The sequence below is a fragment of the Lissotriton helveticus genome, chromosome 4_1, assembly GCF_964261635.1.
Source record: "Lissotriton helveticus chromosome 4_1, aLisHel1.1, whole genome shotgun sequence".
Classification (NCBI taxonomy): Eukaryota; Metazoa; Chordata; class Amphibia; order Caudata; family Salamandridae; genus Lissotriton; species Lissotriton helveticus.
This window is the reverse complement of record NC_136063.1, coordinates 1,930,231,038-1,930,254,687: the sequence shown is the minus strand read 5'-3', so window position 1 is coordinate 1,930,254,687 and position 23,650 is coordinate 1,930,231,038. Positions and strand designations below refer to the sequence as shown.

Genomic DNA, 23,650 nt, shown 5'->3' with positions numbered 1-23,650 from the left:
ACTAGCTGTAGCTAGTTGTTTGTTCTTGGTGGACGGAACAAGAAAAAACAGTCTGTGCTTAGTATTATGGAAAACAAAAGAATTAAATAACAGATAGCTAACCCTGGAAGCATGCTGTTGAGTGAACTGAAAACAAAGAGGGGATACAGTCAACTGAGGAAAAGGGAATAATCTCATGCCCTGGACAGCCGGGGGTAAATAGTGACTGGTACAATCACAATTTGAACAGATGTATTAGTCTTTAGCAATTATGATATGGACCAGTTGGCTTGTTAGGGATTGCCAAGAGACAGGCTCAGCTGATTGCACCAAAGCTTTAGCGGACTTGTTGAGAGGGCTAGAAGATGTACAGTATGAGGTTCAACCAGCAGAGAAAAGAAATAAAAACCACATGTGTAAAGTGCAAGAATTCCTGTTTTCAAGATGGTACTGGTTGACCAAGTCATATTGGAAAGAGGATGTTTTTTGAAGTGGGAGATGATGCACAGTGGAAATTGTGTACCTCATCGGAATATGGCCAAGTCAAGAAGATCAAATGGTTACTTACGGAGGCAGTTGATTGGAGCGAGGAAGTTGAACAGAACAGTGTAAATTCCTGATAATATCTCTGAGTAGTAATCAGTGAGATTTAAGTAAAGAGTGCACAAGAAGTAGAGATGATACTGATGCAGTTTGGAATAGTTTTGAGTACAAGGCAAAATAATGGGATACAAGAGCAGAGTTTGGTCGCTTTAGTTTGATGTTTAGGTAGATGTGTCGATCTTCGAGATGGCCCCCATGAATCAACTGGAGAGATGGGAGCGGCACAAGTGTAAAGTGCAAGAATTTATATTTTCAAGATGGTGCTGGTAGACCATGTCTTATGGGAAAGATGACGTTTTTCGCCGTGGGGGATGATGCACAATGCAAGTTACATCTGCAACTGAAGAGATGGGAGTGTCATCAAATATGCTGCATTCCTACTGGTGCATCACCAGTGTTGCTGCTTTTTAAAAAAAACTATTCGGCTTGCGAATCAAGGGGCGTTCTTTGAGTTGTACAGCTGGGCCTACCAGAACCAAGGGCAAAGAATGATACCAAGAGCTGATGGATTAAACGTTGAAATCAGTGGATTGATTCTTAAAGTATGTGTGTGATTGTTACATCATCTAATGTTCAGAACTTGCCTACCAGTAATTGAACAAGGATTACAGTCAATCTACTGTACAGTCTCATTCCACCTTCTCGTCTTCTGGCCGATTCGACATACAATTGGAACAAATCTGAGATATTTGGGTCCACTGTAATGAGCGAACCACAAATCCAGAAACATTACTGTCATATTGAGCTTAGGCGGGTCTCAGCCAGGCTGAGAACATTTTGACATATGTACATTCCTGCGATGACATGTGAGGGTTCGGAGATGAAATGAGCCGGATGACAGTTGAAAGGATGTCTGCGCCTGGCTGGGGCAGTTGGGTTTTGTGCATATTTCTGACTGGAATCAAAGTCTAAGTAACTCAAGTATTCCTGCTCCAACTCCATTATTACAATTTTGGCGATGATCTTAACTGGGCAGGAGGTAAGGTCAGAGATAAGCAACCCAAGATGAACCCACATCGTTTGAAACTACATTGACTCGAGAGATGGGGCATTGGACAAAATGTTTTAAGCGAGTGTGCTGGTGAGACAGGGCTGCACTCATGGCTCTTAACCAGAACATAAAATAGATGCATGTATTTGGCAGGCCTCATTCTGGTGGTGTATGGAGTGCAACATGCTCGTTGTGGGAGTGAGCGGTGCTGACCATGTACTGAGGTAACGTGCCACATAATGCGAGAGTGTTTTTCCCTATGATCATCTGTCATGGGGATCGGCGTGCTTCATTGATATACCTCTGAGGCAGCTTGAGGTTTGGTGGAGTCTGTGGGGACTAACGTTGCTTGGGACCATAGTGCTGCAGGACCCCTGCGTGTGCCATTGCTTATTGGGTACGCGTGAGTACAGTTTAGTGTATGCTTTAATTTACTTGGCCATGCTGGCTCGGCTTTCCTGTGCAACTATTTAATCCCTGTAGGCATGCTTAAACTGTTGTCTGCATGGGATTTGGGCAGCGTTCTGTTGGCTGCATTCTGTGAAAGTCACTTTTTGGGCGTTTTTTTGGGCAGATTAACTAATGTAATGTAACGCCCAAGGTAAAAGAAGGTCTACAGTGTTTGGTGCTGTTTAACAAAGGAATTACTGACACCTTCAGGCTGGGAGTCAAACTGCATGCTCTTGAGCAGTTTAGTGTGAAAAGTATTTAGAGAAGAATGTACCTTCATCAGTGATTAGCACACTCTCATGGAGTGCTAAGTGGTCTTCTACTGTTCTGCAGTGGTACCATCATCAGTTATTAGCACACTCTTATGCAGTGGTAAGTTGATGTCTACTGTTTTACTTCATTGCTATGTCCATTCGCTGTGCAGCATTTCTATAAAGAAATGTAAACTACAAGCTGCTATCCCCACTTGGTAGTTAAAGAAGTAACTGCTAGATTCATCAAAGACCCGTTTTGCGAGTCTTTAATAGCGATTCATAAGGAATCGCTATTACGGACTTGCAAAACGGGATTCATGTAGGAATTCCAAAAAATATTGCGATTCCTACATGTTCCTTATTTGCGATTAGCAAATTGCTAATCGAAAATGAGGAATAACTCCCCATGCATTCCTATGGGCCTACTATTCCTTATTTGCGATTAGCAATTTGCTAATCGCAAATAAGGATGCGATGTCAAGGGTGCAGGGGTGTCCAAAGGACACCCTGTAGCACCCCTGAAATGTGAATTTACACTGATGTTGTGCACACACATGTCCAAAGGACATGTGAATGTGTAACATGCAACTTAGAAAAATGCATTAAAATGCATTTTTCTAAGTTTTCGCTATTTACCACGAGGTTTGACTTCGTGGTAAATAGCGGTCCTAAATTGCGAATTCGCAATTTTTAAATGTTTCATGAATAGCATTTAAGGAATCTCTAATAGAGATTCCTTAAATGCTAATCCTCGCATATTAGCGAATTCTTAATTAGCGATTTTTGCATTTGGGATGATGAATCCCAAATGCAAAATTTGCACTCGCAAAGGGCCAGATTCTCAGAATCTGGCCCTTTTGCGAGCGCATTTCGCTTGATGAATCTAGCTGTAAATGTTCATCAGCTATTGGCACGCTAGGTTATAATGCAGAGCTTGGTCATTCAGTCATTTGCACACTTGGAGATTTCTTTTGGGGGAAGCGCCACATTGTGCTGACCATTCACATTATTTAGCAATTGCCGTGACAAAGCCCTTAGATCCGACTGGAAAAGAAAGAAGAAACAGTACAACAGCAATTCACTAAAATGAATCTGGGATATGCGATACCTCTTCCACCGCCATTTTTTTTTTTTAATATTTTGTATTGGTATTTGAAAGACATAGAATGTCAACAGTTAATAAACATACAGACCGTTGCACAACAACATCCATTATCCAGGTTAGTAATATTACATTATACTTCATATATACATTCACTGTGGTGTAGCTAGTACATGCAATTAGTCAACTTGGTACAGTTTTAAATATTCAATTGAATATTTCCAGTAATCTCTGGGTCTTGAGCCAGCAGGTAATTCCTCCTCATAAGTTAGCAGGGTGTCTTTACAATACGTTAGGTCCCGGAGCCACTGTTTAATCTTCGGGGCCCTTCTACCACTCCAGCATATTGAAATTCCACGTTTAGCCAGGAGTAATGCAATTACACAAAATTTGCGCTTAGTGGCGCGTACATCAGTCACCAGACCCAGCAAGCATGTGCGGGCAATACATTCAATAGGTATGTCCACAATGGCACTTGACATCTCTGTCACCTTTACCCAGTATTCTGCTACCCTTGAACAAGACCATGCGAGGTGTATAAAATCTACTGTTTCAGCATTGCATTGTTGGCATTTTTAATCTGTACGTAGGCCATATCTATGGAGCCTAGCAGGTGTAGAGTAGGTCTGGTGGAGATACTTATAGTGTAATATACGTAGGTTCCCATTGGGCGTTAGCAATCCAGTTAGTGTGCAGGTTATGGTTTATTCCTCTTCTGTCAGTGGAGTGTCTAGACTAACATTCCATTTCTCTAGTGCTCTCTGTGTAGTGCTCGCTAATATTCTTGTAATTTAACATAAAGTTTAGACACTATGTGCTTAGCTGCGGGAGTGGTAATGAATAGCTATAGTGAGGAAAGTTGTTGTGGCTCCTAGGGGTAAGATGGATACAATTTCTTTATCGCACCTTGCAGTCTATGATATGTGAATTTGAAGAGCAATGTTTGATTGCTTATGAAGGAAAGATCGTCAAGTGACTTAAACTTGCTGTTGTGGTATAGGTCACCCATGGTATCTATGCCAACTTGTTTAAGTAAACCCATACCCACCTCTTCCCGAGTGACTGAGAGTTCCTGGTGATGATGTAGTGGCATTGTGATAGCATACAGTGGTAACTTGTGTGCTTTCCGCCCCGTTATTTGCCAGGTGTTATTTGTCGTATCTATTGTGTTTATATCTCGATTGGGGTCTTTTGTGTGTTATGATAGCTGTCAGTGGTATTGGAAGCACATATCCCTCTTCGATGGCGACATGCGTAAGGTAAGGGAACTCGTGATACCAAAAATGTGCGTTTTGTGCTTGTGCGCATAAATAATATAGCAAAAAATCTGGAACTTTGAACCCCCTTGTGAATAGGGCAGTGTGAGAGTGCGCATTTAAATCCAGGCTTGTTTACCCGCCCATATCAGGTTTAGTACCATGGTGGAAATCCTACGAAACACCTCTGTTTGATTGGAATGTTATTAAAAAGATACAGAAATGTAGGTAGGATGACCATTTTCACAATGGCTAAACGATCAGCCAACGATAACGGCAAACAAACAGTTCCACCTCTTGATTTTGTCTTCCATCGCACTGACTGCTCTACCATAATTTGTTGCGGATGACTATTTTCGGGTACCGATGGAACCAAACTCCTAGGTATTTCACTGGTTCTGATTGCCATTCTAACAGATAGTCTATGGAGTGCGGGCATGTGGTTTCTGTCAATGGTATGATTAGGGATTTGGACCAGTTTATTTTAAGTCCTGATTGTTGCCCGAATTTGATATATTACTTCAGTAGATGTTTTAGGTGTTGCGCGGGATCGCGGACATATAACATCATGTCGTCTGCATATAATGAGATATGCAATGTCCTCTGTGGGAATTGAAGCGCTGAATAGTGGTGCCCCTGTCTTATTTGCACGCCAATGGCTTGAGCGCAATTGCAAATAGCAAAGGAGACAGAGGACAGCCTTGTCTTGTCTGTCTGGCAATTTGTATAGTGTCTGATATATATTTATTAACTTTAATACGTGTCGTTGGGGCGGTATATAGCATTTGCACCCATTGTAAAAAGATAGTAGGGAATCCCATACGTCGTAAAACCTAGTGTAGGTACGGCCATTCTATGGAATCAAATGATTTAGCCGCATCTAATAAAACCGCAGCAGCTTTGGTATTAGGGATTTAATAATGTGATAGCGCAAAAAGTGTTCTAGTGTTATGGGCCGTCGATCGTGATGGAATGAACCCAGATTGGTCCGGTAGGATTAGGTTAGTCATCAACGGTTGCAGGCGTGTAGCAATCAGTTTGGCTATAATCTTCGTATCTATGTTGATGAGGGACAGGAGCCTATAGGAATCACAGTATTCTGGGTCTTTGTTTGGCTTCAAAAGGGCTATTAACATGGCTTCTCTCCCAGTGTTGGTGGCATTAGTTGTTTATCATGGGCATCCCCGTACATCTTCAATAGATGGGTTGCTAACTTATCCGCAAATTATTTATAGAATTCACACGTGAATCCTGCGGAGCCCGGCGCTTTTCCATTTGGCAGTGATTTAATAATTGCAGTTACTTCCTCTACAGTGATGGCTAGCGATAAGTATTCCCTCTGCGCATCAGACAGCAATGCTATCGATACGTCAGCTAGATATTCCATAATTTCCTCTGTGGTGGCAGTGGGCTGCGAGGTATATAATTCTCCATATGCTGTCATGAATTCACGCAGTATACCCTGTGCATGGTGCTGTAGAACCCCCTTGGTGTCCCTGATCGCCCGGACTACTTGTGGTGCATGACCCGCGCGTATTTTAGCTGCCAAATTCCTACCAGGTTTACCTCCTTCCCCGTAGGAACGAGCTACCTGACGTTTCGTTACATATTTTAGTTCATCGTCTGCGTATGTTTGATATTCCATTAGTACAGTCCTAATTTTCCCTAACAACTTCGTATCTTGTGTATGTTCTTATTCTCGCTCTAACGTTCGCAGTCTGTCTTCCCGCGTAGAAAGTTGCTGCCTTATATCTTTAAGAATGCCGGCGGTGGTGCTTATGCAGACCCCCCCTGATTGTTACTTTGAAAGTCTCCCACAATAGGCTCGGGTCCTCAGTGGTTGGAGCGTTTAGGTAAAAATATTCGGTTATGGCTTGATTAATAGTGTTGGTGTATGTTGAGTCTAATAATGCTTTCGCATTGAATCTCCAACTGTAAGGTGGCGGTATTTAATGTGGTATAGTGATTAAAAGTAGTACCGGATTATGATCGGATAATGTCCCAGGTAGGTGCGTGACAGATCTTGTCCATAGTGATATGTCGTCAGTGCCTAGCCAGTAGTCTATACGTGACCAGCTATTGTGTGCTGCTGATGTGTGTGTGGCCTCCATACGCTCAGGGTGTCGAGCTCTCCAAATATCAGTAAGTTGCATGTCTGTCATAATATCTTTCAATGCACCTAGTGCCCGTTTGTGAGGCTCCATTGATATCCCATACCTATCTAGAACGTCATGCAGAGCGATATTGAAATCCCCGCCCCACAGTAACGGAATGTCTTGTTAATCGTTAAGTTTGCGCCATACTCTGTGACAGAAGTCAGGGTCATCTATATTTGGGCCATACGTATTTATTAAAGCAAGTTTTTGCCCTCTTATGACCCCTGTTATTATAACATAGCACCCCTCTTCATCTGTGATGATGTAATCAATGTGGAAATTCAGGCCTTTCTAGATCAAAATGAGGACCCCCCCTGGAATAAGAGGAATAGGTTGCACTATGCGTTGATTCTGCCCATCTTCGGCCAATATTATTGGGTGCGTGAGGGGCAATGTGTGTCTCCTGCAGGAGGGCAATGTCAACCTTCAGCCTGTCAAAGTACGCCAAGATTTGACGAATCTTCTTCGGAATATTTAACCCTCTATCGTTCCAAGTTAACAAATTTAAATGTTTAGGCTGTAGCTTCTCAGTGGTCATCGATAAAACGTAACATCTTTTACAGTACAACATGTCATTTGTAGCATGCACGCTTCGTATGTTTGTCTGAAAAGAAGTAATAGCGTTACACATTGCAATGTTACTCTGGATTTCAGCGATGCTTCTCAAGTGCATTGGTCTGGAGAACAAAACCCAACATCGTGCGCCCCACCCCCACCGACTTCAGCATCCAAACTATGCCAAAGACATTTCCCTCCAGAAGGAAACATTAGAACCAAACTTTGGTTGGGGAGCACCCACTTGGGGGTCCGCCAGGTGGACACATCTGCATCCAACATAGTGGATGTGGCAGGTGTTCGTTAATTATGCGGACTAGACATGGCCTAAGTGTAACTGTTGGCCGCAGGAGTGTCAAAAGTTCACACTTGATGTAAATAATACACAATTGCTTAAGTGTACTCACAACCCCCCACAAAGATCTCAGTGCCTAGTGACACTAGGGTTGAAGGTGAGGTCAGGTGTGAGGCTACAATACCCTTTGTTAAACACATATGACACGCGCAATACAGTACCCTGCAGAACATTTCCACTGTCCCTCTGCTGCCTATGTATAACACAGTCAACAATTGAAGCATAGTACATGCATTAAATTAGTTTATCCTCAAAGAACCACCACCGCAGTTATCATAGTCCGAATCAATGCAGTGAGCGCAATGCAAAAGTGTTTATCATCCTGTGTAGGTGTCACCACCATGCACAAACTTAAATACAGTAGCTAAATATAAACCTCAATATCAGGTACAGATTCGATCTAGTGCATTTTTTGGCAGCATAGAAGGTCAACAGAATCAATTTGGAGTGAAACTCCGAATGTCTCCAAGTTTTGGGGCCTGGACTGCTGCCTGATAGTGTCAATAGTTCACTTTCTTAACAACATGTCGCCCATATGCCTTACTAGTCTTTGAACTCAGGGATGCTGTGCTTCTTACCCCGCCGGAAACTGTTCATTCCAAATCCTGGTTCTGTTCATCACAGTTCCATTCTTTGCGCCTGTCATTGAATTTCTTTAGAAAGTCCTGCGCTGCTTTTGCTTTTTGCTATTTGGAGGATCGTGGAGCGGCCGTCCTGTGTCACTTTCAGCCGTGCGGGGTAGAGCATGGCGTATTCTATTCCCAGCTCACGAAACTTCTTCGCTGGGTTGTACTCTTTGCGCGCCAGTTGCACCGTCACAGTGAAGTCTGGGTATAACTCCAGCGCGTTGCGCTGATAATTTATGTTCCGTTTCTCTCGAGCCAACCTCAAAATGGTATCCCGGTCTCTGTAATTAAGAATGGGGGTGACGATGGGTCATGGAGTTGCGCCAGGTTTCGGCCTTGGAGCTAGGGATCTATGCTCTTGCTGTACTAGTAGAACCATCGAGAAGTCGAGAAGTGCTCTGCACCAAAGATGTTGCGGATCATGTCCTCCACGTATGTTTCCATCCTCCCTGTGTTGGTGGATTTTGGAATGCCTGCAATTCGGACGTTATTGCGGCGGCATCTCGCTTCTAAACCTTCCACTTTGTTTTTAATAACATCCAAGAGCTTCTCCATTTCCGGGCATTTTTGGGTCGTGGCATGGGATTCAGCTTCCACTGCAGTGATTCTGGTTTCGGCCTCGACAAGACGTTCCCCATGCTTGTCCAGTTTAGCCGCCATGTTGTCAACCTGTTGCGTGATGGTGTCCAGTTTCCCATTTATGTCCTGCAGACTCTGCTGTACGGCCTGCAGCATGTGCTCCATGCCATTGGACATCGCCGCTTCATTGTCGAGCTCAGTGTCGGAGTGCGCCGTCGCACCTTTGGTATGCTTTTTAGCTTCGAATGACAGTTTGGACTGCTGCTTCTCCGGCTTCCCCATTGTCCCGCTATTTGATATCACCAGCCCAGAGAGAGCGCAACGGTGAGAAACTGAAAGTGTATGGGGTGCTGTGTAGTACTCTGTAGGGCCAGAGTGCTGTCTCTCCTTGTTTTGTACAGTAGCCGCTATGTTCCAGACAGACCTCAGCAGGGCTTGCAGATATCTGTCAGCAGGAGTGTTGTTTTAGTCACAGTGAGACGCCAGCACTAGGGCAGGTTCTTCCACCAGATAGGTCATCCGGTAGCAGGCACCGCACAAATCTATTTTGTAGGGGGGAACCCCGATTACCAGGACTGCAGTGTGTGGAACCGCACACGACTGGAACACCTCACTCAGGATAGGAACATTGGGGCAAGGGCATCCCAATCAGCGGGATCCACTCCGTGCACCATCCATCGCCTCAGCAGGCAACAGTGCCCATAGTACGCCCAGCTCGTCAGCCTCTTGATTGTGAGGTGCTGCAGGGTTGTCAGTTAGTGCTCGCCTCTCACATGCCCCAATTATGTGTGTGCTGCGCAGTGACACCGCGGGCCTCCGGGATCCTGTATTCATGTAGCGGGTGGGCAAGTTTTGATTCTGGCGCACGGGACCATTTGCAACAGCATCCGATCTAGTAGCAGGATTAAGACAGGCAGTGCCGATATTTGGAAGCAGGCTTTTCAGTGTGCCTCTGTTTGTTATCCGCAGTTTCACATCACGCCGCAGGGCACTGGTGAATGCCGCCGCCAGTGCGAGCCGCCATTTTCTGCCAGCACCTCGCAGTCCGCGTCCCAAACATGTGAACCGCTCCCCGCGGCACCTCTGAGGCTTCTTTGCGGTCTAATAGGAGCGGCGCTTCATGCTGTGTGCATCCAGCAATACTATTTGTAGACCTCTTAGCGCCTCATCACGCAGTCCTGTACCTTGATCACTCCGATATAGCCTTGCATCAGGGTGCTGCCATCTTGCCTGTGTCACAGCCCGTCCGGTACTCCGCTTTCGCTTTCAAATTCTTGGTTGCAGAAGCGTCATCACAGCACTACGTTTCGCTCATACCAGAGCCGAAGCATTCCGATGCCCGTTCCAGCTAACGTACAGCGATTTTGTGTCCGCAAAGTGATATTTTTCTAATGCATTACGTACCTGGCCAGCAGAGCTGTCTCAGAAGGCAGCCATTCCGCAGTGCGCCCTCTAATACCCCCCCCCTTCCACCACCATTTCTAATGTCTGCTAGGGATTCATCTATTTAATGGGAGGATTGTATAGATTCATTTTTAAAACTATTCGGTGACTCTGGATGGTACCAGGTGCCCAGCAATATGTAAAAAGGCATTGTTGTTGGGAGTTTTAGGCATGAAGGGGAACATGTTTTCAAATACCTTCCACAACTGTTGGAGGAAGTGGATAATGTATACAAGGATGCTAACTTGTGCCTACGTTCTAGGCTTGCTAAGCAGGTAATTGTTATGTGCAGCCACAAATGTTATTGACAGCTGGAAAGAGCTAGAGAAACTGTGGATGAATTTGTTGCCAGATTACAGGACCTTTCATCCAAATGTCAGTTTGGACAAATGACTGATGAAATGGAGAGAGGCCAATTAATTGATCATAGCAACAGCAAAAAGTCACAAAAACGTTTGTGGGCTGTGAAGAATCCAACTTTGAAAGAGGCCATTGAGATGGCAAAGTCAATAAAGAAGTGGAGAGGTGTATGAAAGAGATGAAAATTATCTATGTGTCAGTGATGCAAGGTGACAATGAGTGAAGTAACATGGTGGCAAGTAAAATTCCTATGGCAGCATGTACTTAAGTGTAAGAGATAATACAGCAATTGTTAGAGGAAGAGGTCATAGAACCGGTAGTAGCTACGGAGTGGCTTTCTCCTGTCGTAATTACAACAACAAAAATACAGATGAGTCACTTTGCTTCTGTGTGGACTTACGAAGCTTGAACTAGAGTGTGCTTATGGACAGCTTTCCCGTACTCAATATTAATGAGATAATTTTGATGCTCTCACGGGGGACATTTTTCTCCAAATTAGATTTAAAGTGTGCATACCACCAGTGTTAGAAATGGGATGTCTGGTTGGCTAAGGTTTGCGCCAAAGCCAGGCAGAGACCACCACTCTAGTCAGGGCTTGGGAGTTACACTCCAAAGATAACCCCTGCTCACCCCCTTGTTAGCTTGGCACGAGCAGTCAGGCTTATCCCGGAGGCAATGTGTAAAGCGTTGGTGCAACACACACTGCCTCCGGGATAAGCCTGACTACTCGTGCCAAGCTACCAAGGGGGTGAGCAGGGGTTATCTTTGGCGTGTAACTCTCAAGCCCTGACTAGAGTGGTGGTCTCTGCCTGGCTTTGGCGCAAGCCTTAGCCAACCAGATATCGCATCTCTAACATTGGTGATCAGCGGTGGGATTAGGACTTGTGTTTGCGCAGTACCACAGTGACAACTGGTTGCACTACAAACTCTGCATTTAGATAATCACGTGTTTGGGGATTATTGTTTCTGAGTTTTATTTATTGTTTCTCCTGAGTGTCATTTGTAGATTGTCTACTCTTGCTTCAGCTCAGACAGCTAGATCCCCTGTGTTGCACGTGTCTGAGCGTCCTGCCAAAATGGGTTTTGCTTTTAATTCCTGTGGTCTGTTTAGATACAGTATGTATGAGTTAGTAGAGTTCTGTGAAGAGAAAGACATAGCAGTGAGTGGGTCAGACACCCAGTCCAAACTTCGGGAAAACCTAATCCAATGGCAGAAGGATGACTGGGAACGTGAGCGCAGTGAGGGGGGAGAGGACCCGGGTTGCACGCCAAGAGGGTGGTGGGTCTGAGGGGAGCCCTGAAGAGGAGGAAGAAAATGACAGGACAGAGACACCAGTAGATAGTGAGGACCCCATGGATAGGGAGTCCCTTGCTGGGTCCAGTGTTGGGGGCAGCGCCCCATCCCTTTCCCTGTCCCCAGAGGAGTAGGTAGATAGGAGGGAATAAAGAGAGCATCAGTTGGCTTTAGAGAAACTCCAGAAGGAGAGCTATGAGCATATGGAATCTCAGAAATTTGAGTTGGAGAATAGCAAGTTAGCCTTGGAGGAGAAAAAGGCATTATTGGCTCAGGAGTTGAGTCATAATGCTTTGGGCCTTGAAGAGCAAAAAATTAGAGACCGAGAGGGTCTTAGCACAGGAGAGGATGGCGGGGGCTGAGAGGCCCTTCACCAGAGAGAAATTAGCTCTGGAGGGTAGATTATCCCCTGAGCACAGTTGTAGTTTTCTGGATTCCCCAGTGAGGGTGGAGTCCAGTGGTGGTAGCAATATAGAGTCCAGTGCAGGAAGTCCCATTACCAGTTCCCAAAGTATGGTACCTTGTTCCCAAGAGGAGGAATACAGGTTGAAGTTCAGGGACAGTAGGAAACTGTCTCACCAGTCATGGGCGGATTTTTCGGATGAATGTAATAATGCACTGGTTGATTGGATAAGGGTTCACACAGAAGAGGATTTTGAAGGCCTGTTTGAACTTATTATCAGAGAGCACCTGCTCAGCTGTTATTCACCGGGGTTGCGCCAACACATGTTGGAGTGTGGGCTTTCTGACCTATGGGAATTTATACTAGAAGCAGACCGCTGGAAAAGTGCGCGAGTTTCTGAAGAGCCATTGGGGAGTGATCCCAAAAATAGTAGTACAGGTATCTTCCAACCCAGAGTGGTGGAAGAGGTTCAGAGCAGTCCAGCTAGGTCCCAGTGTAGCGAGAGGGGTGTAGGGGCTCACAACCTGTCTCAGTGGAGTAGGAGTGAGCATGGGACTGAGTGTTCCCAGGTGCCCGAAACCCAGTCTCAGAATGGTTGGTTTCTTCAGGTAACCCCAGGTTGGGGGCCTAGGCTGTCCTGTTAGTCCATTTGAGGAGGATCTCCTAGTGTCTAGAGAACCTGGAGCATCTGTAAATAGAGCTCCAGTGGTTTTGGTGTCTGGCGGTGCCGCTCCAGTTGGGAGGGCACAGAAGTCCAGATTGAGGGGTGAATGGGGGATGTGTTCCCCAGTAGAAGAACCAGTGGGTCAGGGACCAGCCAGTAGGGCTGAGTTCCCTTGGAGTGACCATGTCAGGTGGACAGGGGACGGGAAATCTGCACCAGGCAGAATGTCACACAACATATGAGTCATGTGTTACCCTCGGCGGGATAGTGTGCGAGTCCCCAGAAGTCCTGGAGTGCCAGGCAAGTACTCCACCAAAGGGTTTAGACCCAAGGGTGGGAGGCCAGGTTCAGAAACTGCCTGACCTGGAGGGAAGGACGTCTGTAACCAGTGTCCTGACCGGTTCATCTTCCAGGGGTACCACTCCCGTTGGGAGGGGGCAGAACTCTGGAAGGGGGTGCAGAAGGTGGGAGTCCTCGTCTCTGACCACGGCGCACTGTAGGGGTTAAACCCTAGGTTGGGAGACCAGTTGTTGGAGAGAGGTCCTGAACTGGTGGGAGAGTGGTGTTCTTTGGGTACCTCTCAAAGGAGGAGAGGGCGGAACCCTAGAAGGTGAGGTAGGGGGAGGAGAGCCTCACCCGTGACTTCTGGTCAGCCTGAGGGTGCAGACCCTAGGCTGGAGGATCAGTGGCAGTCTAGAACTGCCCTGATGAGGGGGAAGAGTGGAGAATGGCTACTATGTGCATGGGGTTACTACCCCCCACTCTGTAGATAGGCAAGGACCAGTGACATCTGGGTGGCCTAGGACCTGATCCTGGCCACGGACAGCTAGGGAGTAGCAGTGGGGTAGCCCAGTTGCTCCCGACAGCTTTTACAGAAGGAAGCACATGGGTTCACCGTGGCGTAGAAAAAGAGGGTGTCCCTGCAGTTGTGGGCCGACGTCCGTGTTCTATCGCCCCAAGCAGGGAAGCCCATCACAGTGGTGATTGGTCTGCCCTGCGATTTGGATGGAAGGGGATTGTGTTGAACTTGGCCCTTTTGGCAGGTTCACCCCTAAACTTTTTGCCTTTTAATGTGACCTGATACTAGTAGTTTTTGGCCTCTGCGCACTTTAGCACTGTGTCCCAGTGTAAAGTGTGTGCACACTTTGAGTGCGTGTGGTGAGATTGGCCTGCCCTTCCATAGGAATGCAGGGGGGATATGTGTGTCCCTGGTAGTTTCTAGTGTAAGAGGAGTGCAGGGTCAAGTTTAGTATGTGCGAACTCGTGAGAATAAATGCTGCGCAATGGTGTGCGCAGATTTATTGTGACTGAAGTGCCGCTTTTAGACGTTGGCATTTCTGTGTGCTGTGTCTGCCTGCCTGATGTGGAGTGCATGTCTGGCTTGTGTTTGACAGGTGCTGGATGGGGTGGTTGGCTCCAGGAGCCAGGATGAGTCTGCCCAGTGGTGAATAGGGAGATCTGCATGTAGCTGGGAGGGAGGAGTTGCACCTGGGACCTGAATAAGGCTGTGCCTTCCCTCCACAATGCTAGCTCCGCCCCCTGTGGTGCGTCCGAGCACCTAGCCGCCACCTGACAAAGGAGAGAGGAGCTGAGCACAACAAAGTACTCCAAAGCTCCCCCAAACCAGTTGCATCTGGTCTTCCCCCAGCCCTGTGATGAGTGACAAAGGAAAAATGTGTATAAAAGAAGGGCTGTGACACCATGAAAATGCTCTACTGTGCTGGTCCTGACGCTGGGGGCTGCTGCTGGGTTCCAGGAGGAACCGCCACAAGGGACTGCCTCCCTGCTGGAGGGCCCGGTGTGCTGGCCTGCCTGAGCCCAGCCTTGTGCCCCCATGACCTTTGCCTTTATTTAGAAGAGCGCTCTGCTCTTTATTGCTGGCCAGAGCGCCCCATTCTTTTTCCCTGGATTTGAGACTTCAAGCGCCTGGGAAGCGCTATATCATTATTTTCTGAAGAGCGCTTTATTTCTTGTGGCCGATAGGAGCAGCGCTTCTATTTGTGGCTGCAGCACGGAGCTGCGATAATTTTGAAGAGGGAATCGCCGGCGTGGGGTTCCCCCCCGCATTTGTGCCCTTCATGAGCGGGAGCCCACCCCGCTGAATAATGTTTGTAAACCCAGTGGGAGCCAACCAATCATCGGTACCTCCTTAGCGGGAGCCTACCCCGCATTGTGGTGTCACCCTGCCTTGAGGGTTCTTTTTGATCTACTCCTAAAACAGGAGTCTACCCCGTATTGCACCCGAACTCACCGCCGCAGCCCAGACAGGAAGCTAGGAAGTCTCGGAGAGGACGTGGGCGGGGCTTTCGAGCGGCCCAGAAGAGAAGAGCCGGTCAGAACACCAGTGGAGCCGTGCCGGTGTCCCTGGAAGTGCCGCGTTGAAAGACCCAGGCGGGAGCCCACCCTGCACTGGGACGTGCTGGCCGGAGGCGGGAAGGGGTCAGAAAGAGATCCAGCACTTGGTGCGAGCCCCGAGGGGCCCGCACGCACATGGTTGGTGCCCGCTTCAGGGCACATTGTTGGTGCTCACAGCTGGCCCACTTGTCAGAGGGAAGCTGCAACATGTGGGCAAAGTTTTGGGTTTCCTTTTGAGTCCCAGAGCGGGACTCTAATGTAACTGGCGCCATGGTGCCCGCACTCTCTTGGGCCATTCCTTTTTAAAAGTCCCGGAGGGGGACTTGGGGGCCATTTCAGTTTAAAAGTCCCAGTGTGGATGCCTAAAGCCCCCGCAGTGCCAGTGCCATCTTTCCTAAAGGAGACAATTGGTGTGAAGAGCCCCAGAGCGGGGCCCAGAGGCACTGTAGTACCCAAGCTTGTTTCTGCCTAAGTTCCCCAGCTGCCCTGCAAGAGCGCAGGCAGCTGCAACGTTTGGGGCACAATTATTTTGTTAGAGTCCCTAGGGGGGGGTTGGGGGTGGAGACAGAGAATACCGTGCCCATTTTTGGATTGCACAGCTGCCCAGCAAGTAGTGGGCAGGTGCCACGTTTAGGCCTGATCTTTTGCTTTGCTGCTTTTGCTGCGTGCGCAGCCAGCCCAGACAGTCTGAACATCGGGCATTTGAGCCCCTGTGAGAGGCCAGTTGGCCTGGGGCCAGGTTCAGTGTGCTGTGCCCCCCGATTGGTACAAAAGGGGGTGGCGATTGGGGCACACAGATTTTCTGCTAATCTGTTGGCTAAGGTGTTTACGCTTGTGAGGCCTAATGTGATGCTATGGTGCTTATACATATTGTTGTTATGCCCCAGAGGTTTGAGCAGGATATGTTTTATACCTAATGCTAATGTGATAATGCGGAGGTCATTATTGTGCCAGAAATTACTGGTTGTGGTCTACGTCTATGATAAATGTTACTTTTACTATTTCTTCTAAGTGATGATTCTGATGGTGGTCCATGTGGCCATGTCGTGTGTATGTAATCCCCTGTAGATACTGCCCAGTGCCAGTTGGTACAGTGTATATTGTGTGATTATCATCTAATGTGTTTTATTGTGGTGTGCCTAGTGGGTTGCTGCTGTGTGTGTGTTGCGTAAAAGCTTTACACATTGCCTCTGGGATAGGCCTGACTGCTCGTGCCAAGCTACCAAGGGAGTGAGCAGGGGTTATCGTCAGCGTGCAACTCCCAAGCCCTGACTAGAGTGGTGGGCTCTGCCTGGCTTTGGCGTAAGCCTTAGCCAACCAGAGATACCATTTCTAACAACCAGGTAAAGGTCCATCCACACAGTAAGCATTTCACGTCATTCATTACCTCAGAAGGAAAATTTCAGTTCCCTTTGGATTGTGCCTGGCATCTAGTGCCTTTCAACGAATCATGACATAGATTTTAAGTGGGATTGCCAAAGTTGTGTTTTTCCAGGATGATATCCTGGTTTTAGGGATAATGAGACTGAACGCAACAAAACCCTGGATGGAGTTTTTAAAATAATAAGTGAGGCTGATTTGACTTTGAGGAAGTCCGTCTTTGGAACACAGGAGGTTTACTACTTAGGCTACAACATTGGTAATGAAGGTATAAAATCAAAACAAAACTCGGTGAGTGCGATTGCCAAGCTGCAGGCGCCGTGTGATTAAGATCAGTTGAGATCTTTTATGGGCTTACTGGGGTACTACGCCAAATTTGTACTAGCGTTTGCAGATAAGACTGAGCCTATAAGAGAATTATTGTATAAGCGGAGGACATTTGTGTGGGGTGAAGCCCTCAAGAAGCTTTCATGACAATTATACTTTTACAAGAAATTCATATTCCTGTTTCAAAATTGGACAATTTTTCAATGTTTAAAGCCTGGGCTTCCTATCGTGGCTTTTCTCTCTTTACTGAGTCTCAGAGAGGAACCGCACTTTTTCTAAATAGGAAAATGGAAGCAGAGATTATCCAACCTGAAGAGGGAGGCCAGGGTCATTGGTGTTGGATCACTTGTAAATTAAAAAATAGACCATCGCCCATAATGTTTGTAAGTTTCTATGCTCCCTTGAATGACAACCCTACGATATATGAGCAGTTGGTTCAGTCCCTATTGCTGGTAGGTGGGGATATTGTCATCGGTGGAGATTTTAATATCCTTATGAATCCTAAACTAGACTCTACCACTGGCGGGAAAAAACTGTTGAAACCCAAATCGTTCAGATCAATTATCAATAATGTAAACACTCTTGACCTGGTTGACCCTTGGCGTTTTTCGAATCCTTCCAAAAGGGAATTTACTTGCTGGTCGGGAAGGTTTAAGTCATATTCTCGAATTGATTTCTTCCTTGCTTCTACAAAACTTAAAAGTCAGTATCATCGGATCTTGCATAATGGCTTTTTCGACCATGCGATGTTAATAATTGAGTTTGTGTTGGAGGACAGTAAGAAAACTTCAAAGTGATGGGTATTTAATAAAACGTATCTGTCCGACGAAGTTTGGGTCACATCACTTAAAAATGAAATAAGGGAATATATTGGACGTAATATGGGGACGACCCCTCTTCATGTTGTATGAGATTCATTGAAGGCGTTTATTCGTGGGGTTGTTATAGGAAGAGACGCAAGGGAATCAGCAGTCGTAAGGGACACAAGAACTTATTACAGCAAAAAATACAGGCCCTAATAGATCAAAAGTATCATAATCCCTCCGTGATTATACAGATTCAATTAAACCCTGCAAAGCGGGAACTAAGCGCATACTATTTTGCAAGAAGTGAAGACATTTTTTGTAGACCGTCCCCAAAAATTTAGGAACATAGTAATTTCACTGGTAAATTTTTGGCATGGCAGATCAAGGAACAAGCGGCTGCCAATATAATTCATTCCTTAAAATCTCCAATTAATGACTTGGACACCACAGATTCGGGAGAGATAGGGACCATAATGTTGTCTCATTATGAAAACATCTATACTTCACATCATATCACGGATCAATATAGACTCAATGATTTTTTAGATAAATATCCTCTCCCTACTCTCTCTCATCTGGACCAAGAAACAATGGCAACCTTATTTTCTAGGGATGAATTAGAGTTAGTAGTTAAGGGTCTCCCACGTGGTAAGGCCTGTGGTCCAGATAGACTTCCTGCTGAATTTTTTGTTATATTTTTTAGTTCCCTTGCTGAACTTCTTTTGTTATTAAATTCTATGTTGGAGGGCGGCCCAATTCCAGCGTCCTTTTTTACGACGGAACGGTGGTTAGTTTTTTTAAAAAGGGAAAGGAGCCCAAAAATCCAAATTCCTATAGGCCAATTACATTACTTAACTCAGATTACAAAATTGTCACAAAATTACTTTCTATTCGTTTTAATTATGTTTTCCCGCAACTGATCCAACCGGATTAGAATGGATTTATTGCAGGCCGTAAACTTATCACCAATACATACTACTTGATTGAGGCATTAGATAATTTTGAAACACGAAAGGTTCCGGCTTTAGTTCTCCTTTTAGATGCAGAAAAAGCTTTTGATTTGGTGGTTTGGGATACACTCTTTATTTTACAGCGTTTTGGCATCCCCTCACAAATCAATAACTTAATTAAAAATCTATATCAGGGTGCAAAAGCTCATATCCTTGTTAATACATCTATGGTAGGCTCGATTTCAGTACAGAGGGGGACGAGGCAAGGTTGTCTATTGTCTCCTGCCCTCTTCGCTTTTTTTATTGAGCCTTTAGCAGTGGCAATTAGGAACCGCACTGATATTTCTCCACCTCTTGCCTCCATGGCTAAGATCAAACTATATGCAGATGATATAATGTTATTATTGAAACCTGAGATGCATTCACAAATACAGGCTTTTTCTGTTTTTGCAGAATTTGAAGCCTTGGGGGGGTATCGAATTAATAATAAGAAAACTGAGATTTTGATTTGTGGTGGTATAAATCCCGGTTTGCACCCTGATATTCAGAGTTGGATTAATAATAGACCCAAAAGATATCTCGGAGTATATTTTTCCCCCTCAGTACGGGATCTATATTCATTGAATTTTGAACCTTTAATTCAAAAAGTTCGCGATATGTTTACGCGTTGGAATGCTTTGCCTTTATCTATTTTAGGTCGAGTGGCATTAATCAAAATGTCAGTACTCCCCTTATTTAACTTTTTGTTCTCCACTATATCCTGCTCCCTTCCCGGTTCTTTTTTCTCAAAAGTCGAGTCCTTAATTTCAGCCTTTGTTTGGGCAAAAAAGACGCCCCGAATCGCTATTAGCACATTATATGCAGATAGGGAACAAGGAGGTCGTTGTCTACCGAATCTTAAAGATTACCATTATGCATACTTTGGACAATACCTATCTAGATTTAAACACCCTGCATTAAGTCAGGCATTATTTATTAATTTCTTTTTTGACTTAATCTGTAAAGAGACTAAAATTCCCTCCCCAATATCGATTTTTAAATCACCCAAATTAGTCAGATATAAGATTTTGAATTGGCTCTTTAAAAAACGTGATGGTATGTTGAAAAGATATTCACTCTGCCTCATGAATTTAATGACTCCATTGAGTGACGCTATTTCTGGTTTTGGGATTAAAATGGGGGTAGAAATTATATCTAATTGGGCAAGATATGGGTTCTTAACGCTCTCAAACTTTGTGAAAAATGGATCTTGGCTGACTCCGAATGAGATGACCACTCTAATCTGTGGAAATTTTCTTTTGATAAGCTCATATAACTTGTTTTATAAGTCTCTGGTTCAAAATGATTTATTACAGATAGGTCAATCTTCACAGTTAACCAATGATCTTTTTTGGTCTCCACTTTTTAAGAACCCCGGAAAATGGAGAAGTAGCTTAGCGCAAAGCAGGGAGGATGAATTAAGCGTTAAAGCAATTAAAAAATGGCAGAAACATGAAAATTCTAAACTAACTGACAACTCTTGGACAATATTAAATACATTTAATTTTAGTATTTTGAGAGGCGCCAATTGGCGAAGAAGGCTTTTTTTTAGTAAGTGGCTTTTGTACCACACTCCAGTAGCTATTGTGAAAATGTACAGTAATATTTCATCTACTTGTTTCAGATGTAGTCAACCGGACTTAGCTAACTGGTCTCATATAATGGTCTATTGTCCTAGAATTAAGGTATTTTGGGGCAGAATATTTACTTTGCTCCATGCTTATTTAAAATGTACGGCTCCCTGTTACGTGAACTTAATTGTATATGGATTTGATCCAGAGCTTAAATTACCCGAATTTTTGGCGAAACTTACATATATTATAGTTGTAATGGTTGCCTGGTAATGGCATGCGATGTAATGGATGTTTCGTTGTAAAAGTTTCGTTGTAATGGTAGTGCGTTGTAAAAGTTGCGTTGTAAAGGTTGTTTCCCATAGGTTGTCTGCACCTGGCTGGGCAGTTGGGTTTTGTGCTTATATCTGACTGGAAATGAAATCCAAGTAACTCCAGTATTCCTGCTCGATCATGAATTATTATAATAACATCAGAACACTACAAAAGGCAGGTGATATTGGGTTTCTCTTCCAGAACACAAAATGGCTATATCAGGCGAGGGCAAAGGACGAATTGGGGAGAGCGGAGGAGAAGAGAAGAGGGAGTGGTATTGCTTATGAAAAAGGGTGATGATTAGAAGGTGGTGCTCTGTGAGGGGGTTACTCCTCCTCATACCATTGATAATAACTTATAATGTGAAACACTGTTGCTTGAAAAGATGAATCTTCACCTCCATTTGGTATTAGAAAGAGAAATTGCCTTCCAAATATGAACTGGGGTGATATACCTTACTCTGGGCTTGTAGCAGAAGAATGATTGGCATCTCATTTCCTCAAGTCATTTCCAGTCTTTCGATGCTACTGGTGTACATTGTGCTTGTTCTGACAGACATCTTGGAATCAAGGTATGTTGGATTGGTATTGACAGCCTTGTAGATGAATCAGTTGATCTTTTGCGTAATGCGTGTGGGCAGTTGAGGCTAGTGATGTTCTCGGAGATTCAGAGTTTTTGTCACATTTGTGAAGGCTTTTCATGAGACAAGCTGTAGCGTGAAGACACTCTTCAGAAGTGTTAGGTGAGTCACTGCGATGCTGGCCAGCAAGGTGTTAGATGGTTTCTGTGCTGTGTAGGTCTTGAAGCCGAGGCTGGTGTCAATGTGGAAGCCCAAGGACTTTGCACAATAGGAAAGTTGTGGATGGAAACCAAACAGGTTATTCTTTAAGAGCATTCCTTGCACTGGCTGTTTGCTGTCATGGGTGAGGCGCAAAATCAGCATGTCAAATCTAGAGCTGATCTTGCCATCCAAGAAACTTCTTCTTTACCAAGAAGGTTACAGGCTTGAGTGCGATGCAACCTTGAAAGCCACCACTGCCTCAATCGATCCACAGCCTACTGACTGTGGCACATAGACTGACTCCAAGTACACCCCAGTTTTCCAGGCTAAAAAAACTGGCAACCTGTAAAATACTGCTACAGCATATGTACAGGTAAAAGCTTATATAAGGATTAACCCGCTGGTGACTGTAGCAGAAGCAGTAGACTGGAAGAGAGGTCTGTGTTATCACAGGATCGAAAATGGAAGAAGGAAGTACAGCTATCATTCGATCTGTGCAGAAGTATACTTAGTACCTAGCATTATGGTGAGTTATAGATGGGCAAGACTGCAGTTCCAAGTGAATGCACCTTCAACCTCCAGCCTCAGGTTCAACCCAGTCAGTTTAAGTACAAAATTGATAAGGGAAGAAGAGGTGGGACAAGGTTTTGGGTGTTGATCATGTCAGCATGCGAGATTGTACAAAAATGAGGCTTTAAATAACAGAGACATTTGGTTTATGACATGACAGTGGTGTTGTGCATGCCTGTGCAATACGAAAGTTGTCAGAGCAATGATAGTGTACACCGATGTGCAGTATAGATTCTGGGTTGACTGGCAAGGTTATTTAACAAACCAGCAAAATGTGGATGCTTGCGCCTCAGTGGTGCTTTATATACTGGGGCAATTTGAATCCTGGCATGACAGTGATGCTGTACACATCTTCGCGAAATACATGTGTGAATGGCATTTTTGAGTCTCATACTAGGGCAATAGGAGTTTTGCCTTGAAAGTGATGGTACACAAAATCCCACAATGCGTTTCTGACCATGTGTTCTACACACTGGGGCAATGTAAAAACTCCTGACATGGTGTGATTTTAGTCTAGGGCAATGTTAACAATGGCATCATTATGATCTATCAGATAATTCTTGGATTTAAGACCTTATTCATACTGATAAACATGTTATGGCATTACTGCTGGTTAGTTTCCCTTATGTGCTGCAGTAGTCACTACTGTTACTGTGCTGCAACTGCACCAATATGTCCCAGTTTAAAAACATATGTTTTTGGGGGCAAACTCCCCGCCACACCCATCCATGAAGAGGGCTCAGAATACTCACTTGACTGGTGCAATCCAGGCCAGGTTTAAAAAATGTTACCTGCTCCTGACTTTGAATCTCAGTCTGAAAACAAATAAGAATCTGCCAATAATGTATATACGTTTCTGATCACACTGGACCAAAAGAAGGTGCCAAGAGTTCTTTCTTTCTGCGAAATGCATATACAAAGATTCTGACTAACAATTAGGCCCTCAAAGATTTGGTATTATCGCTTGCGATAATTATCACACATGATAAAAAATGACACCAGGGTGTTCAGTATTTATAGTGTGTGATTAATATCACCTATCACAAAGTTTTGGGGGGATGACGTGCAGATCTTGCTGCTTGCCACACCAATATCCACATGTTTTAGTGTTTACCAAAAATATTTCCCCTGATAAATATTGGCATGTTTGACCTGTTAAAATGTATACGGAAGAAGCATTATTTAAAACAGAACTCATAATTCCAATAAGTTCTGTAACACGCGTTATTGCACATATCAGAACTTATCGGCCCCCTCGTCGTGAGGGCCTTTCTAACATTCCACAGACGCAAGAACTGTGGCTCTAGTACTTACATGTAGAGTTTCGGATCGGCCATTAGGGTTTCAATGGTGAGGTGCTGCTCCAGCAGGCTGAAGGCCAGGATAGGCATGGAGGTGAAGCAGATGTTGTACATTGTAAGGTAAGCTGCATCATAGAGCGGCTTTCTCCGCAAGAGACAAAAAAGAAGAGTTGGACAATTCGAAT

The 23,650-nt window shown here is 45.0% G+C and overlaps 1 protein-coding gene across 5 annotated transcripts in view; it reads right to left on the bottom strand.

The window, feature by feature from the left end:
- The window catches only part of ATP11C (ATPase phospholipid transporting 11C (ATP11C blood group)), a 905,856-nt gene that overhangs the window by 97,338 nt on the left and 784,868 nt on the right, over positions 1-23,650 (bottom strand). For all 5 annotated transcript variants that reach the window (XM_078688608.1, XM_078688607.1, XM_078688609.1 and 2 more), the window contains exon 24: positions 23,479-23,606. In XM_078688608.1, the coding sequence (XP_078544734.1) occupies positions 23,479-23,606 (128 nt within the window). The remainder of the gene's footprint in view (positions 1-23,478; positions 23,607-23,650) is intronic.